Source organism: Saccostrea cucullata, unplaced genomic scaffold (assembly GCF_032062105.1).
Source record: "Saccostrea cucullata isolate Sc308-1 unplaced genomic scaffold, CSIRO_AGI_Scuc_v1 ctg575, whole genome shotgun sequence".
NCBI lineage: Eukaryota > Metazoa > Mollusca > Bivalvia > Ostreida > Ostreidae > Saccostrea > Saccostrea cuccullata.
Window position 1 is genome coordinate 414,557 of NW_026932050.1, and position 15,533 is coordinate 430,089.

At 34.3% G+C, this 15,533-nt stretch overlaps 1 protein-coding gene across 5 annotated transcripts; it reads right to left on the minus strand.

The window, feature by feature from the left end:
* Nucleotides 1-7,893: 7,893 nt before the first annotated feature.
* On the minus strand, nt 7,894-14,738 carry LOC134234358 (tripartite motif-containing protein 55-like). 5 transcript variants are annotated; one of them, XM_062716416.1, is made up of 4 exons: nt 14,065-14,738; nt 13,666-13,867; nt 11,502-11,612; nt 7,895-10,717 (listed from the first exon to the last, which is right to left on the minus strand). In XM_062716416.1, the coding sequence occupies exon 4, from the start codon at nt 10,699-10,701 to the stop codon at nt 9,007-9,009; it is 1,695 nt and encodes a 564-aa protein (XP_062572400.1). In that variant the 5' UTR covers nt 10,702-10,717; nt 11,502-11,612; nt 13,666-13,867; nt 14,065-14,738; the 3' UTR covers nt 7,895-9,006. The 5 variants fall into 5 exon arrangements, with proteins under 5 accessions (XP_062572402.1, XP_062572401.1, XP_062572400.1 ...); XM_062716415.1 differs by lacking the exon at nt 13,666-13,867; XM_062716414.1 differs by lacking the exon at nt 14,065-14,738 and having other exon boundaries at nt 13,666-14,049.
* Nucleotides 14,739-15,533: the final 795 nt, after the last annotated feature.

The window sequence follows — 15,533 nt, forward strand, 5'->3', positions numbered from 1 at the left end:
TCAATGATTTGTTTTATTTTACGCTCCATATAAGGTCATAACAAGCAAAGTCAAAGAATAGAATTGTGGTTCCTCGCTTTCGGTGTCTCTATGTGTGAAATGTCATTATTTATGGCATATTGTGTCAAAATAAACACCCTATCATATGTCATGAAAACGTTATCACCGAAATTGTCTATTTGCTCCTGGGTATTAAATAAACTAAGTGTATAGTAATGATGAGCAAGAGTGTCTCTTTCAAAATTGTGAATTTTATGGCCCCAGGATCAGGGGTTCCAGTGTTAGGCTGGGACTCTATTGATAATATTGAAAATCTTCAGGGGTTCGTGTGCTAGGGCGGGGCTCTATTGATTATATAGTGAAAATGCATTATTTCTATTAAAATCTTCTCTGCTCCTGGGTACATGTATTAAATAAACTAAGTATATGGTTATGATGAGCAAGAATGCCTCTTCCAAAATTGTGAATTATACGACCCCAGATGTTCTGGTGTTTGGCGGGGCTCTATTGATTATATTTCAATTCACTTTATTGACAATTACAGTGTCGGCATATAGCCATGAGCATTAATTACATAACACAATTAAAACATGCATATGCATACATGTAGTGAGAAATATGATGTGAACAAAATTGTGTATATCTCAATATTAATATTCATTTTTGACTTTCTTTTCTGGTGTCAAAGCACTTTTTCAAGAAAATCATTAATTCTTTGAAAATCTTATCTGCTCCTGTGTATTACCGGGTAAATAAACTACCTTAATATATAGTTATGATGAGCAAGAGTGCCTCTTCCAAATTTGTGAATTCCATGGTCCCTGTGTCGTGTTTTTATCATTTGGTGCAGGGGGGGGGGGTCTTTTGATTACACAGTTAAAGTACATTAATTAATTCTTTGAAAATATTTTCCTTTGTTCCTAGGTATTATGCCAATGATCCAAGTATATATATATTTATTATAAGGAAAGGTGCATCTATCAAAAATTAATGGTTAACTTCATGCCCCTGGGTCAGGGGTATCGAAGGGGGTACATAGTTTGAAAATAAATTAATGCTTTGAAATCTGCTCTTTGGTATTAATCAACCATTTTATGATAAAATTTTGAAATATGTGGCCCGAGCGTTAGTGGTTCCTTTTGGATGGGGTGCACAACTAGTTATAAAGTGGAAGTGCGTTTTCTCTGTGTTACTCTGATATACCTCTGGTTATTATGTAAATAGAGTAGGCATGCTAAGTTTATAATTATTATAAGCAGTGGTGCCTCTTTCAAAATTGTGAATTTCATTCATGGCTTCTTTTTAAAACACTAACCAAATTCAATTGTTGGATAATTGTTACACAATACTCACGTGATCTATAAGCCTCGTGGGCCTCCTCACTCTTGTTTACATTTATTGCTACATTTCCCCAATATCTACTTCCTTTAGTATCAAGTGGGGCAGGGGAAACCAGCCTTTCAATGAACATTTCCAATAATAAAAGTAATGTTGGGAAAAAGTGGGGTAGTCCCCTGCCCCCCCCCCCCTTGTTGCTACGTGACTGCTTATTATAGGTCTCCTTTTATTGGCAAGACGCAGCACTTCATATTTATCTGCCGGATTGAATTACAGTTACCAGTCATCTTCATGGACTTTTACGAGAAGCACTGACTTCTACAGTTGACGGTTTACTTGTGGCCGGTTGCGTATCTATGGCTCAGATAAGTACAGCTCAGTGGTTGATCCGTGGATCACGTAAGCCGGTGTAACGTTGAATATTGACCCGAGTTGAAAATTGACCCGGGGGTCTTTTTTCAACGTTGAATATTGACCCGGGGTCATTTTTCAACGTTGAATATTGAGACCAAAAGTCGTTGAATTTATACCCGGGGTCATTTTTCAACAGCTTGATAATTTTTTTCTTACACCTGATGACGTCAACAAGTTGAAAATTGACCCTGTTGAATATTGACACCACCTCAAAGTTTGAACATTTTTTTTTAGCTGGGAAGTTGTTTTACGGGATTTATCATGCAATATCACTTTATTTAAATTTCGGTTTCATTTTTTTCCCTTTTCAAGAATAATAGAAATAAACATACAGTATCACCCCGTGTATATATGTACATTTTGATCACTGCACGATTTCAGTTATCTTCAAGCATGACAACTTTATTTTTGAAAATACTTTCCAAAATCCATGGCATCCATAAATAACTACAAAACAACGAATGGGGCATAAAACAAAAATCTTAAAAATCTGCTATATAGAAAGTGAGCCCTATATATATTGATCAGGTGGGCGGAACATCCCATCTAGTCAAATTCAGTATAAAAATAACAGAATTAATAGCCTAAAAATTAGAATGAAACACACCGACCAAAATGATTCCAATGATAGGTTATATTTGTGAAAAAGAGCAATATTATAGCGACCATAGCATGTAAGTAATGCTGACTTTAAATAAATTGTTGAAATCCCTGTAACAATTAACTTATTTGTCAGTAGCCTGTCTCGGCTTGAAAATTGATCGCTTCCGGACCATAACCTTGAGAATGAGATTATTCTTATTCTATACAATGTGATTCCTATTTGATTACTTGTTATTTCTATTCCATTATTTGTAATTTGTATTCGATAAATTGCTATTCCAATTACAAGAAATGTGACAATATGATTAATATATCATAAAATTTACATATTTTTTTTTTTTTCGAAAACACGCGTTTCCTATATTCGATGTCATTGATATTTAAAATAATCGGTTGCTAGTCGCTAATTTTGTCATTCCTATTCGATAATTTTATCTTTTTTATTCGATAATTTTTTGGTTTATATGCAATAAAGTTGTTGTTCGAGAACATACTAGCATCTATTTCTTTTCGAAAAAATACGATTCCTATTCTATAAACTTCTCATCTTATTACATAATTTTATCTCTATGATCTCCTATGCGATGTTTTTTTAAATTCTTTTTCAATAATTGCCATGATTGCATTCTCGTCTCGGAAATATGACAAATTAAACTAGAATTGGTTGTAAACTCAATTAAATAGGAATGTAAAGTTTAACACTATTATCGGATATGAATCATTTTATCACATATATTGACAAAACAAAATTTGAAAATATGGGAATAAGGCACAAGTTTTCTCTCTTCAAGACTTAGAGACTAGAGATCAGCATAAATTAAGCTGTTGCTGTTTAATATTAAATAAATGTGTTTCGTTTTATACATTGATGGAGTAATTATAGAGGATTTAGTTATTCAGAATACTAATTTAATTATTTGATTATGTCTCGTATCAATTTTTGACAAAGATATCCAATATGTTTTAATATAAAGTACATGTAGATCCTAATTCAAGACTTTAAAGCATTGTTACGTCTCATCAATTACGGAACATTAAAAAAATATTGATACAAGTTGTAGTAATTTTTTTTTTTCAGAAACACCAAGTCATACTCTGTATTATCTTTAATTGAGAAATCGATACTATTTGATGTCACTCACTTTAATGATATTTTCTAAAAGGACTCCTGCAATATAGCATATGATCACAAGAAAAAAAACATGAAGTCAATATGCATTTCAGATTCTATAAATAGTAACTCAAGTCTTTATGCTTTTATACTTAATCATGTGATCAAGTTTGAGCCAATCAGAGAGCTTAGAATAAAAGATGATATCACCTTTTCGTGCTAAATACTAGTAGGTGCTATCATCTATTTGAATAAGTGGTATCACCTATTCGAAAAGGTGATATTACCTATTTGAGTTTCTTACAACAGTCAATAATGAATGCTCCCTATAATAAATAGATTACCACTGGAACCAAGAAAATTCGGACTACCCAGTTTTCATGCGTTTTCTACGATTTTCTTGTTGTATACATGATATATAAGTGAAATAAATTAATTTGTAAGCAAAAAAAAAAAACTACAGCTGTTCGACGGGAAAAGGTGATATCACCCAATCGAATACGCGATATCACCAATTCGAATAAGTGATATCACCTTTTCGAATTGGTGATATCACAAATTCAAATCAAATAGGTGATATCATCTATTGGAACAAGTGATATCACTTATTCAAATAGGGGATATTACTTTTTGCAGTAAATACCAAAACGGGGCCTCATACCTATGAATTAAATCACAGTAGTGAAAACCCAATCATAAATATGTGTTTTTATGCTGTTGAATTTTGAACCGGTTTCATGATCAAAATTCCACGACCCGGCTCAGTTTTCAACGGATTAGGGTCTAAATTCAACACCTTTGGTCTCAGTATTCAACGTTGAAAAATGACCCCCGGGTCAATTTTCAACCCGGTTCAAAATTCAACGTTACACCGGGTTTAAACCCCATTTGAGTAGGGATTACCTGAGTCGCATTTCTGTTGCAAGCTATAAAACTGAGTAAGGTTTACCTAATCTTGACTTACTCACATAAAATGTTGAAGGATAATAGGTTTCCTAATATTACAGCACTTCAAAACAAGTTTAAATACTAGTAACAGGTTGAAAATTAGAAGGATATATTTAAAAACAAAGATATACATTGATGTTAAATTGTAAATTTAAAAATGTCAAAATGCAATGCAATTTAGTTCAAATCACGGCAGCTATCATCGAAACTCAAGCCATAAGAAAATTTAAAATCGCAAGCAAAGTAATCCTTTTGCAAAAGACTGAAGAGAAGAAAACAGGGGTGGGGGGTCTTTGGAATACTAGTAAGTAATTTAGAAACAATATAAAAACATAATATATAAGTAAATAATCAAGAAACAATGTATAAATTAAGATTTTTAGTTTAAAATAAAGTGAAAAAACTTATAAGACATTATTTATGAGAAAACACTTATTATCTATGTTTTGTAGGTAATTTTATACAGCCGCAAAATTATAGGAGACGAACATGCCCTCCCTCCCTCCGGTCCGGTTCTTACGGTCATGTAGATAGCCTGATTAATTAATCAGATAACTGAAAGACTTTTTATCCTTAGGAAATTATGCATTATTAGAAATAATTGGAATATGTATCATCAGCTGTTCGACAGTGTAAAATTCGTAATTTGATTTAAATTTGGTATATTAGAGGGTTTCTAAAAAATTCCTGTTTATGTACATTTATGTATTTAAAAAGTATCTTCCAAAACTTTATACTACAGCTACATCAGTGTTAAAACGGCACATTGAACAGCTGTTGATGAGTTGTGCAAAAAAGAAAAATCCCCATGCTATATGGCCAAAAAAAATCTTGTAGAATAGCTTTTTTAATACTGCAAAATCTATCAATGCAATCATCATTACCATAAAACATTTCTGAAACATCGAAATATTTCAAAATATCGAAATATTCTACCCCAAAATCCATGGAAACGTTATTAAGCTGGGTTTAAACCACCCCTACACCAGGTTCAGAATTTACCGTAATTCTGAGCCGTACTCAGCCAATCCTTACATGCGTGCAACTCGAAAACTTGGATTTAAACCCGGAATCATTGATCGTAGGTTTAAATCTGAGATACGCAACCGGCCACAATGGACATTTAAACTTGTATCATGTACGGAAGCACAGAATTGATAATGCATAAGAAAACCTTTCTAGTGGTCATAGGTATGGTGGTAGGGGCACTTACGTGTGAAGACCGGGCGTTGAGGGTAGAGTGGTTGTCGTTTTCGTAAAGAACAACTGATATGTACGTTGAAATAACCCGTTATTTTCGTTATTTAAATGTTGAGCTAAATATTTACATCATAAAAGAGCTACCGTACATAGCCATGAGTGTTAAAGTAAGCGTCAACTGTAAAAGTCAGTGCTCCTCGTAAAAGTCCCATATGACTGCAGTCTATCGAGGTCTGATTGTGAGTAATTGGTATCTTCTTCCCGTTACTGATCGTTCTGTAAAGTAAACAGTCATCAGCAAAAAGACAAGCTGTTGGTGTTACCCTCTCTGAAACGTCGTTGATGTAAATTAGGAAGAGAAGTGGACTTCATGGCACCCTGACATAACGTCTGATGTTCTTGATGACATGCATTCTAGATGACCTTTTGAGTAGGACCATTGACATTATCCTGTTATTAGCATCGCGATGCTAATAATATTTGACGTTTTTTACGTAACGGCAGAAGCGTTAAATGTGTTAATATTTCAATGTTTAATGATTTTAAATTGTTTGAAATAAGATTTAGGGGAAAAATTAATTTAAATACCTCCAAACTAATTCGCATCGCGATGATAATAACAGGAGTATATATAGAGAGACGACGTTTCCAAATATCAAGATCATAAGCTCCACAAAGGGAAGTATTCCCGGGAAAAGGGTTTCTTTGGGGGATACCATAAGAAAAAATGGGGCTTGGCTTTTTTTGGGGGGGATCACTCTTAAAATGACACGTTTTACTGAATAAAATACCTCCAAACTAATTAGCATCGCGATGCCAATAACAGGAGTATATATAGAGAGACGAGGGACATTTAAATACCCCAAAACTAATTCGCATCGCGATGCTAATAACAGGAGTACATATAGAGAGACGACGTTTCCAAATATCAAGATCATAAGCTCCACAAAGGGAAGTATTCCCGGGAAAAGGGTTTCTTTGGGGGATACCATAAGAAAAAATGGGGCGTGGCTTTTTTGGGGGGATCACTCTTAAAATGACACGTTTTACTGAATAAAATACCTCCAAACTAATTAGCATCGCGATGCCAATAACAGGAGCATATATAGAGAGACGATGGACATTTAAATACCCCAAAACTAATTCGCATCGCGATGCTAATAACAGGAGTATATAAAGAGAGACGACTTTCTAAATATCAAGATTATTAAGCTCCACAAAGGGAAATATTCCCGGGAAAAGGGTTTCTTTGGGGGATACCATAAGAAAAAATGGGGCTTGGCTTTTTTGGGGGGGATCACTCTTAAAATGACACGTTTTACTGAATAAAATACCTCCAAACTAATTAGCATCGCGATGCCAATAACAGGAGTATATATAGAGAGACGAGGGACATTTAAATACTCCAAAACTAATTCGCATCGTGATGCTAATAACAGGAGTATATAGAGAGAGACGACGTTTCCAAATATCAAGATCATTAGCTCCACAAAGAGAGAAGATTAAAACATAATTTTTGGTATCACAATGCATTCAGTTTTCTTTAAAATGTAGTAGAAGATCGTGATAAGCGACTCATTCAATATTCAACCTATACAGAAGCGTGCGGGATTTCTTTACACTGTCACGCAACGTACAAACAAAGGACTTCTACTTCCTAACCTGTTCTGGAATACACTGTACATTGAAATCCGTGCAGAAATAAAATATCCGATATGAACATTTTAAATATGTTACTTTATTGTAGACAATGAAATTGATCAGAATGCCAAAATGTATTGTGCATTTACATGTAATCGCAATAGATAGCATTTATTCCGTATATGTTCAGATATCAAACAGAATAAAGCGCATTCCGGGGTATATTGAATTTTGATAGTTTTGTTTTTGAAGACCGTGGAATTTGTTCCGCTATTAATTTATCTCAACTAATTTCTAACGGAAAAAAGTACACATCATAAATTTTGATAGTTTTGTTTATGAAGACATTTAATCCGTTAAATATTTATCTCAACTTATTTATAACGGAATAAAGTGCATATATTGAAAATTGATAGCTTGTTTATGAAGACATTTATTCCGTTATTTATTTATCTCAACTTATTTATAACGGAATAAAGTGCATATATTGAAAATTGATAGTTTTGTTTATGAAGACATTTATTCCGTTAAATATTTATGTCAACTTATTTATAACGAAATAAAGTGCATATATTGAAAATTGATAGTTTTGTTTATGGAGACATTTATTCCGTTAAACATTTATCTCCACTTTGTTTTTATAACGGATTAAAGTCTATATATTTTCAATTTTAATAGTTTTGTTTATGAAGACGTTTATTCCGTTATATATTTATCTCAACTCATTTATAATTAACGGAATAAAGTACATATATATTAAATTTTTATAGTTTTATAATATATAGTTTTGTTTATGAAGACACTTATTCTGCATTTTCAAAAATGCATTATTTTTAATACCGTTCATGAGAATAAGTTATCATGGAAGTATAACCAATCTCCCATGCAGAGTTGTCTTTCGTTCTTCTGTCAGACATGACTTATGTATGAGCTGATGGCAGAGAGTGGGAATTAACGGAATAAGCATAAAATCCATAAATATTGTTGTTTAAAGACTATTTCTAAGCTCGCAAAATTATAATTTTATTTACGTCAACAACGTCAAAAATTATCAGCATCGCGATGCTAATAACAGGATAATGCCAGACCATTTAGAAAACTATTATTGGTTTATATGAAGTGACGCCTCCAAGGCTTTACGGATTGTCTCCATGAGGAACCAACAAAAAACACTACACTGATATTGATAAGGCTGTATCAAAGGCTGTGTCAAATTTTAGCATTATACCTAGAGCTAGTGACTTCTCTATTTTAGTGTAAATTATCAAATATAACGTACAATGTATAACTAAACAAAAGCAAATTATGACATAAAATTTAACAAACATAAATAAATAAATATATATTTGCAAGCCAGAAAAGAAACAATTTCATCAAAATCTTGATGAATTGAAAAAGGCCCGCCCATTACCAAGAGGGGAAAACAGATTCGTGTTTTACAACCACCTTTTTGTTCAAAGCATACAGATACACAGGTAACACATCATGCACATTGAGAAGAATTATATTCCATGCGCCATCAGATTCTTCATAGTTCATTTCATACAGGAACTCCTGTATTATGAATTATGAACTGTTTATGCACATTCATCTACATGTATCATCCTTTACATTAATGCCATAATGGAGTTTAGGTACATAAGCGGGTTTTATTGTTTGTAGTTCTCTATTTTGCATAAAAGAACCGAATCAATACCATATGCATGAACTTGAAGAAAAAAAAAAACAAGGGTGTTTTTATGAATACAATCTTAGATTTCACTAATCTTCAGATATATGATTTTCTTCACTTTTTTGTATTTCGATTCAGCAACAAACAGATTGTCATTTGTATCTATGGACAGTCCATAGGGTTCACTCAGTCCACAGTCTATGTAACGGAGGAACAGTCCATCCTGGTCTATGATATGGACACACTCATTGTTATAATCAGCTGTAAGGATGTGACTCTGGCTGTTTGTGGTGATTCCTCGTGGACAGAATGGTTTGTTCTTCATAACAGGAGTATGTCCAGTGTACCTGAATCTCAGTTTCCCGGCCTGATTGACCACCACTACTGCTTTAGCTTCGTAGTCAGATACACAGATATCCAGGTTCCTATTCTCAGTAATGTAATAGAGCAAACCAGAAGAATAGAGAGGTTTACCCTTATCATCGAACTGAATGCATTGCTTCTCTGTGGCCCCATAGTAACGGACAACTTTTGACGGACAGTCATCATTATTGTACATAATGACCAGGAGGTCACCAGAGGAGGTACTACAGACACCGTGGGGTCTCCAGTTCTGTAGTCTGATCACTTCCTCTATCTTCTCATTCTTCACAATATTTACTGTTCTTTCATTTTCGTCAATATAAACTAGTTCTCCACTTTTTGTCACAGCTATGTCCATTGGCTCGCTCCCTGACTTGGTTGTGATTGACTTGAGAAGTAATCCCTGATTGATACTAAAGAGTTTCATTGTTTTGTCCATCCCACTTGCCCAGATTTTTTCATCACTCAGACAGGCCACATTGTAAAGGTATTCAAACCCAGTGTCTATGGCGATGTCAGTCTCTGGTTCATCAAGCAGCTGTTTGACTGGAGGGGAGGACTCAGATTGTGTTGAAATTTGAGTAGTCTTCACGCTATAGCCATGTTTATCTGAAGTTAAAGAACTTGATGGCAAAGCTCCAAATATTTTAGCAAGCTCTGCTTCTATGTTTACTGGCTTGAATTTGGGTACGGAGGGAACTATGTTTTCTGGAAGATTTCTATACTTGTTTATATCAGTTGTTACATTGAATAGTTTTGAAATCTCATTCGTTTGAACAGCAACAGTAATTGAACCGATTTCGTCCTTGATCTCAGACATTTTCTTATTTATTTCGTCCAAATGTATCTGTAGAATTTTCAATTGTGAGTTTTTCATCTCATCAACGTCGGCTTTAAGTTCCTGGACAAGTTTGTCAATTTCTCTGTGCCAGTCCTCTCCGTGTTTTGTTATTGCTGTTGAGAGATCTCCATATTCCTTTTCTAACTGACCTATTGTGTTTTGTACATCAGAGGCAATGTCCTGGTAGGTGGGATAAATGTTTTCATTCAATTCAATTAAATCTTTTTTAATTTTGTTTTTTCTTTCACCCAAAACTTGCTCAATTTTCACAATTTTATGGCCTAGATGTTGATCAGATGCAACACAACTGATGCAGACAGGACTGTCACATTGATTACAGTACATTTCACATCCTTCTTCAGCATGATCTGTGCATCTTGGATATTTGGGAGTGGATTTTCGAATTTTAAATGGAACTATGTCATGTTTTTTGGATTCATCAAAAACCATGTGTTCTCCCACACAGGCCTTACACAGGTTGACAAGACACGTATCACAGTGCATCTGTACCACAGCGGTCTCACACAGGTCACATCGCATCACGTCCTGGGCACTCGTACGGGGGTTCATAATTAAATGTGTGGATCTGAAATGGATTAATATATATTCATAATTTCATAAATATAATCATTATTATTGATTGACCTGTATCAAGGTAATTTTGTCAAGTCCAAGGTCACTAGCAGAAAAAGAATATATATTTGTGTCTAGTTTATTTTTCTCTAATGGATAAGTAACGAATGTTGAAACTTCAATGAATTTTCCTGAGCTAAAGTTAAGGTATTCTTTAAATTTGGTCTGATCATTCTGAACTGAATTTAGGTCGTTAACCATGCAAAAAAAACGTTAAAATCACAGATCTGTCTGAGGAAACCTTAGAATGGAGGTTTCCTTACATGGTAGGCAATGAGAAGATAAACACCATCACTGTTAAGGCCTAATTTAGAAGACCTTCACTGGTCCATGAAGAGGAATGAAAAATATTTGAGTTGGAAATTGTCAAACAACAGTCAAAATAAGAGAACAAAGAAATTCCTCTATAACTCCCCGATGTCCTTTAAATTAACTACAAATGGGTCCATATGAGATGGTAAAACTTAAGTATTACAAAATTTTAAGAATAAGTTATACATTGACAACCCCAAAATGCATACATTATATGTAATACAAACTCTTCTTTGGATCCATCATAATTGAATGCAGTTTATAGAATTCCTTGGAGGGAGAAGGGGTCAAACTAATTTACCCCTTATCTCAGAATACAAGAAACTTTGTAATGTACATGTATAATGTTTTGTTTTCAAGTAATATTTTGAATTTTCAAACTAGGCTATGAGGCCTGCATTAATATCAGATCGTATGAGTCCTACCTGATTTTAGACAGTAATGGCGTTTGTTGACCAAATTCCTCCCTGCTACTTTGATCACGTGGTATTTGTATTGTCTACTAGACAGGTATTTAACTTCCTGGTTTGTGTATACTGGGGATTAAATTTGTCTAATAATTATGCAGTTACTAATGAAAATCGATCAATAAATACATTTTAGAATGAGAGTTATAAGTATTCAGGCTCTTGAATAAGTTTTATAACAGTTTTTAGACCGTATAAACCGAGGCCCCGTGTCACAGCAGGGGTGTGGCGCGATAAAGATCCCTCCCTGCTCAAAAGCCCTGAGTGCCGAGCATAGGCCTAAATTTGCAGCCCTTCACCGGCAATGGTGACGTCTCCATATCAGTGAAATATTCTGGAGAGGGACGTTAAACAGGATACAATCAATATACTTACATCATTTGTACATGTACTAGTACATGGTACTTTAGATTCTTGTTTTTACTTCAATCATTCTATATTTATTAATATAATTCTTAGAGCATTTATGTTTCCCATCATTAAAATCACCACAGATGAAATCTTATTCCATATCATGCTAATAAACATTGGTATGTAAGGTCAGATTTAAAGGAAATTTGATTTCATAGCAGTCAAATGTTTATATTATTATTATCGGGGCGGGGGGGGGGGGGGGGGGGGGGGGGGGGGGTTGGTGGAAAATACTTTTAGTTGGATAAAAATATCAACTTATAAGACCTTTTCTAAAACCTTCAAAGAACATTGAATCACATTGATGATTAATTAATTTTTTGTTATTTAACGTCCCTCTCGAATTTTTTTCACTCATATGAAGATACCACCACTTGCCGATGGAGAGCTGCAAAATTTGTTGTATTCTCGGAACTCAGAGCCATTGAACAGGGAGGGATTTTTTTCATGTTACAACCTACTGCGACAAGGGATCTCAGTTTATGCAGTCTCATCCAAAGGACGGATGAATCACATTGAAAAACATAAAAAGTGTTGCACTAGAAGGTTTCCAGCTTCAAATTAAGACTTTTCGAAATAAAATTATAGATTAAAGAGTTATCCTTCCTGCCTGAGGATCGAATATCCTTAACTTTTAGTGAGTCAATCATTGAATATTTTTTACCTTGTCCAGAGGAGTTTACTATTACAGAATTTTTAATTTTTGCCAATGAACGGATACCGGATAACTTTTTTGAGAAATATGCCTTCTGGTTTGGCTAAAAAATATTTTGGTCATTTATTAAATTTATAAACAAAATTTATTAATTTTTTATGAAATAGTCTGATATCACCTGTATACGGTGTTTTCATCTCCGAACTAATTTGATACTCAAGAGCATGTTCAGAGTTCGATCATTGTTTAAAGCTTGGCAGCTATTGTCAGTTAAGTTGATGTTTCAGGTATTTTAATCATTGTTCAAAGTCAGCATTAATATTACTGAAAGCAGCAAACCTACATTGACTTTGCTGGTTATCCATCATAACCACCAACTTATAAACTTTTGCACATAAGCATGATATTTTAAATGTAAACAAATTTACTTATTGATAATTAACATCATGTAATATCAATATTTTAAAATAAGGTATCTATAATTATTTTGTAGATGGCGATTACTCCCAGGCCATAACGTACTGTATACGGGACAATTTTCGCCCCCGTTTTATTTTCGCCCATTTGTCCACTTCTTTCTTGGGCGAATTTGAATTCACAACATAATTTCTTCAACAAAACTATGACTGGGCGAATTTTAAAACGGGGCAAAAATAACCCTGTATACAGATATTACACACGTAGTGGCTTATTACTGAAACCGCAGCTTTGCTCATCTCAGGACGGAGAGTTTTGGTTACGCGCTGAGTGACGCCTCCAAAGCTTTACAGATCGACAGAAATTATGTAAAGGTATTGTATCAGACAGAAATTATGTAAAGGTATTGTATCACTGTCATAAGATCTTTGTTCACATCGGAGTGTGACATAAGATTTTTCAGAATTTCTTAAACTACATACAGAATTATCGTGTATTGTCATTGCATACGTGGGCATTGTGAAAAAAATGAAATAGAGCTTTTATAATTTCCATATCATTTTACAAATTCTTACAACATTTTATCTTATTTAATGTCAGTCGCCATTTGATGTAGCGGGTTTGCTCTGGGTCACGGACCTGAAGGAACCCATCCTTATGTCGCGGATTCGACTCCCACTGCGGGACACGCCCTTAATTCAGATCCTGTGTTGCAGTAATTGCTAGCCAGAAAAATATCCATCGCTGCTCAAAATTTATTCTCGAAATGGACGTTAAACAAAATCATTCACGCCACCGCCTTTCAGTACTCACAGTACTTTGATTTTAATTCTATACAAATCTACAAAAATTTGAATGCAAAGCTAAATTCAAAATTTCCAATAATATTTCAAATAATTATAAATTTCGATTTACCCCACCAAATAAATTCAAAACCTTTCAAATTAATTCAAAATCATTAAATCGGTTTCTTTGAATTTCCGAATCATTTTTACTGTCGATTTACTGTATCATGAGAGTAATGTGTAAATCTCCTACCTGACCTGACAGTGTGGCCTCTGTCCTTTGGCCGATTCGTTTCTGGTTATTCTTTCTTAATGTGATATTCATGTCATTTTTAAATTCCTGGTCTATTTGTATTTAGTATTTAAAATTAAATCTATCTGCGATATGCGTACGGCTTCCGATTGACAGAAAGGAAACTATTACTTATGTAAATAATGAACATAAGCAAGAATTTCCTTTCTGTCTAAAAATGTAAATAAAATAAGAGGCCCATGGGTCTTATAGGTCACCTGAGCATCATGCAACGGGAAGTCAACATTACCTAGATACATTGCGACAATCAAATTTCAGCTCAGTATCGCTACATTTCTTCGAAATTTTTTGGTGATCATTTACCGCTACATTTTTATCAATAAGCCGATTACAGTTAAGTCATTACTCCTACACATTAAATCAGCCAGCAACGACAAACTTATTATATCCCCGCTTGAAAAGTGGGAGGATATATAGTAATCGGTATGTCCGTCTGTACGTCCGTCCGTCTGTCTGTTACGCTTTGGAGTACCCATCTCTTATCCGCAGCTCCTCTCATACCACTGAATACACATTTGATGAAACTTTCACAGAACCTTTATTACATATTGCCATTGTGCACCTCCTATTTTACTTTTTGATTTGACACAAATTTTGGGTTTCCCACAGCAAAACATGGAAACTCCCATTATATTCATATGGGAGGCGGGGGTATCATTTAGTGAGCTCATTACTCATAGTACAATACGTACCTCTAATATTATAAGTTCCATTCTTTATAATTCATTCAAGAGATTTCCAGACAGCACTTACATAAAAAATGGCCTTCAAAGCTCTTATAATTTTTGTGTATTTTATAACCTGGCTGCAGAACTGTAGCTCTCTGCTCCAGAAAGGGATAGATAAAGCAAAGAGCTATGTAACAGATCCATTGGTGTTCAATGCGGCCTTAGCTGGGAAAAAAATCCTATGAAGACGTCCGTATTATGATAAAAGATTTTTTAAAACATCATTAGGAAAGTTTATTCATAATTATGTGTTGTAGAAGTCTAAGCTACTTGGTTAGTATGTCGCAATATTTTAGTTTCACAGCATATTTGAAAAAAAAAAAAAAAAGTTCTCTGAGCAATGGGCTCACTATAAATGATATCCCTAGCCTCCCAAATGAATATAGTGGGAGTGTCCATGTTTTGTTGTGGGTAACTCAAAATATGTGTCAGATCAAAAAAATAAAATAGGAGGTGCACAATGGTAATGTGTAATAAAGATTCTGTACGTGAAAGTTTCATCAAATTTCATTCAGTGGTATGCGAGGAGTTGCGGTTATATAAGAGATGGGTACCCCAAAGCGTAACAGACGGACGGACAGCTAGACGGACGGATGGACGAACATACCAATTACAATATACCCTCCCGCTTTTCAAGCGGGGGTATAAAAATATGTGTACCCATCTTTTCAACTGTATCTG

Excerpts from the sequence above, each read along its gene's own strand:
- LOC134234358 (XM_062716418.1), bottom strand. The coding sequence starts at position 10,701 with ATGAACCCCCGTACGAGTGCCCAGGACGTGATGCGATGTGACCTGTGT.